At 60.5% G+C, this 3,027-nt stretch overlaps 1 protein-coding gene across 1 annotated transcript; it reads right to left on the reverse strand.

Annotated features, from left to right (window-relative positions):
• Window positions 1–960: 960 nt before the first annotated feature.
• Window positions 961–2,972, reverse strand: LOC103776596 (11-cis retinol dehydrogenase-like; the record flags this gene model as incomplete). The annotated part of the gene is made up of 5 exons (XM_008944111.1): window positions 961–1,074; window positions 2,077–2,187; window positions 2,290–2,448; window positions 2,523–2,710; window positions 2,921–2,972. Coding segments are annotated over 5 exons (624 nt in total), but the record flags the coding sequence as incomplete, so codon positions are not given.
• Window positions 2,973–3,027: the final 55 nt, after the last annotated feature.

The raw sequence follows: 3,027 nt of genomic DNA on the forward strand, positions 1-3,027 counted from the left end.
TTTTTCTTTCCAGTCCCTCTTTCGAGGGATGGCTTAAAAAATGTCAGCTGAGGTCCACCATGGAAATGTACTCGTAAGATGGGGGAGTGGAGCCTGCTTGCAATAGCTTGTGACAGAGAATCCTGGAGTGGTTTGGGTGGTGAGGGACTTTCAAAGGTCGTCTAGTCCAGCCCCCCTGCAGGGAGCGGGTTCATCCCCAGCTAGAGCAACCCCGGCCAACCTCACCTGGAATGGTTCCAGGGATGGGGCAGCGACCACCCCTCTGGGCAACCTCGGCCAGGGGTTCACCACCCTCAGTGCCAAACATTTCTTCCTTCTCTCTAGCCTAGTTCTCCCTCTTTTAGTTTCAAGCCATCCCCCCTTATCCTGTCCCAACAGGCTCTGCTCAAAAGTCTGTCCCCAGCTTTCTGACAGGCCCCTTGACGCACTGGAAGGCCACCAAGAAGGTCTCTCTGGAGCCCTGTCCTCTGCAGTCTGCCCAAGCCCAACCCTCTCAGCCTGTTCCTCAGCCAGGTGTGGATTTTGTGTCTGTGCTGTGCCCCCCAGGCCACCAACCAGTGAGGCTGATGGCCACAGAGTGGGGCTGTATCCGGCCCAGCCCCTTGGGCAGTGTGATGATGCCCAGGCCTGGGGCACATCCTAGAAGGTCTCTCTGGAGCCCTGTCCTCTGCAGTCTGCCCAAGCCCAACCCTCTCAGCCTGTTCCTCAGCCAGGTGTGGATTTTGTGTCTGTGCTGTGCCCCCCAGGCCACCAACCAGTGAGGCTGATGGCCACAGAGTGGGGCTGTATCCGGCCCAGCCCCTTGGGCAGTGTGATGATGCCCAGGCCTGGGGCACATCCTGCCGTGGGGATGCAAGGACCATGCTTGAAGCACCCTTCCCTCTGCACCCCTGTCCCAACCCCACAGATGCAGCTGGAGCCTGGCCAGGGCACTTCAGTCACTTTACTTGGGCAGGGCCCTCACCAGGGCAGGCTCTGCCCTCTCCAGTCCCAGAAGGTGCCGTTGCTGGTGGCCGAGAGCTGGGCCAGCAGCCGCAGGACACCCTGCACGCTCTCCTCCATCGTCACCGGACCCTGCAACACTCAAGGGCATGGGGGGGGGAAATGAGCCACCGTCCCCTCCCCAGCACCCCCAAATTCCAGCCTTGGGCAAAGTGAGCTGCCAGCTCCAGCTGGACAGAGTGGGAGAGGCTGGAGATGCTCCAGCTTCCAAGGGCTGCAGCTTTAGGTGAATGAATTGTCCCTAATTTGAGTGCTGTGTGGATGGAGGTTAATTTTATGGGTCTTAATGAAAAGAAAAGAAAAGAAAAGAAAAGAAAAGAAAAGAAAAAAATACTAAATGTGTGTCTAGCACGGGGGGAAGCCCAGCTCGGTCAGAGGAGAAGTGGAATTTGGAGTGGTTGTGGCCCTGGGGTGCTGAGGAGACACCACCCGTGGGTTTTTCCATCCTGGAGCCGAGCATGGGGCCGGGGTGCCCTCTGCTGACACACGCCTGGGATGGGAAATGGAATAAAAAACTGGGAGGAAACTGGGTCGTTTTCGAAAGAGCCTGGAATTTGTCTTTGCTGTGAGGGCACACGTGCTGGGGCTGCGCAGGGCTGGGGGCACACGCGGAGTGGGGTCCAGGGAAGGGGTGTCCATGGGTAGGGATGATCCTGGGAAAGGGATGTTTTGGAAAAGGGATGTCCCTTGGAAAAGGATGCCCATAGAAAGGGGTGCCCCTGGGAAGTAATATTCCTGGGAAAGGGATGTCCATGGGAAGGGGTGTCTCAGGAGAGGGGTGCCTCAGGAGAGGGATGTCCCTGGGATGATCCTGGAAAAGGGATGTCTTGGGAAAGGGATGATCCTGGAAAGTGATGATCCTGGGAAGGGATGTCCCTTGGAAGGATGGGTTGCCTCTGGGAAGGAGTGTCCCATGAAGGCATGGGATGTTGCTGGGAAGGAATATGCAGGACAGGATGCCCATGGGAAGGAATGCCCCCAGAAGGGATGCCCGTGGGAAGGAATGCCCTAGTAAAGGATGCCCGTGGGCTTTTGCTGAGCCAGGCTGGCCATGCACCCCCTCCCCTCACTCACCGTGCCCCGTGCCAGGGGCGGTGTCACACAGCCGGGGTCCACGGCCACGCAGAGGATCCCGCTGCCCCCGTACTCCAGGGCCAGGCACTTGGTGAGCATGTTCAGCGCAGCCTGGGGGGCACCCCCACCCCCAGCACGAGGCGTCACTACCACGGCTGGGGCTGGAGTGGGGGTCCCACAGGTAGGTGCCCCCCCATTCTCCTGGCAGCACACCTTGCTGCAGCGGTAGCAGACGTCCTGCCTCTCCTCCCAGGCCTCGGCCGCCTGGATGGAGCCCAGGATGCTAGAGATGTTGACGATGGCAGCTCTGCTGCAGCTCATCTCACCCTGCCCTTCGGCCATGGCCGCCTCCTTCAGCAGGGGCAGGAACGCCTGTGGGGGGCAGAACAGGAGCTCACCCATCACCATCCTCATCCTCCCGGGGCACGGGCTGCCCCCAGCCTCACCTGGCTGGTCTGCAGGGGCCCGATGGTGTTGGTGGTGTAGAGCAGGGCCATGTTCTCGGGCGTCTCGGTGGCCAGCGTGCTGCGGCGCGGGGCCCCCCCGGTGTTGATCAGGAGGTTGAGGCCAGAGCTCCCCACCCTGGCCCGAACCTGCCCGACCGCCTCCCTGATGCTGTTGGGATCAGTCACATCTGCAAGGGCATGAGAAGGACCTTGGGACCACCTTGGGGGTGGGGGGACATCACACTGGCGAGATGCTGTGGGAGGCAGCTCCCAAGCATCCTGCTGGTCCCGGCAGTGATCAGGGTGGGGACCCACACACCCGGGTGACATTCCCTGGAACCACCCACGGGTGCCATGAAATCCTGAGATGCTTTGCCCCCTTCCATCCTGGCACCTACCTAGAGGCAAGACCACAACGTTGGGGAAGCCCAAAGCCACCTCGTTGACAGCCTATGTAGAGAAAGGCGTGGGGGTTCTCAGGTCAGGGAGAGGGGGAACCCCCCCC

This window comes from Merops nubicus, unplaced genomic scaffold (assembly GCF_000691845.1).
Source record: "Merops nubicus isolate BGI_N331 unplaced genomic scaffold, ASM69184v1 scaffold45427, whole genome shotgun sequence".
NCBI classification, from domain to species: domain Eukaryota; kingdom Metazoa; phylum Chordata; class Aves; order Coraciiformes; family Meropidae; genus Merops; species Merops nubicus.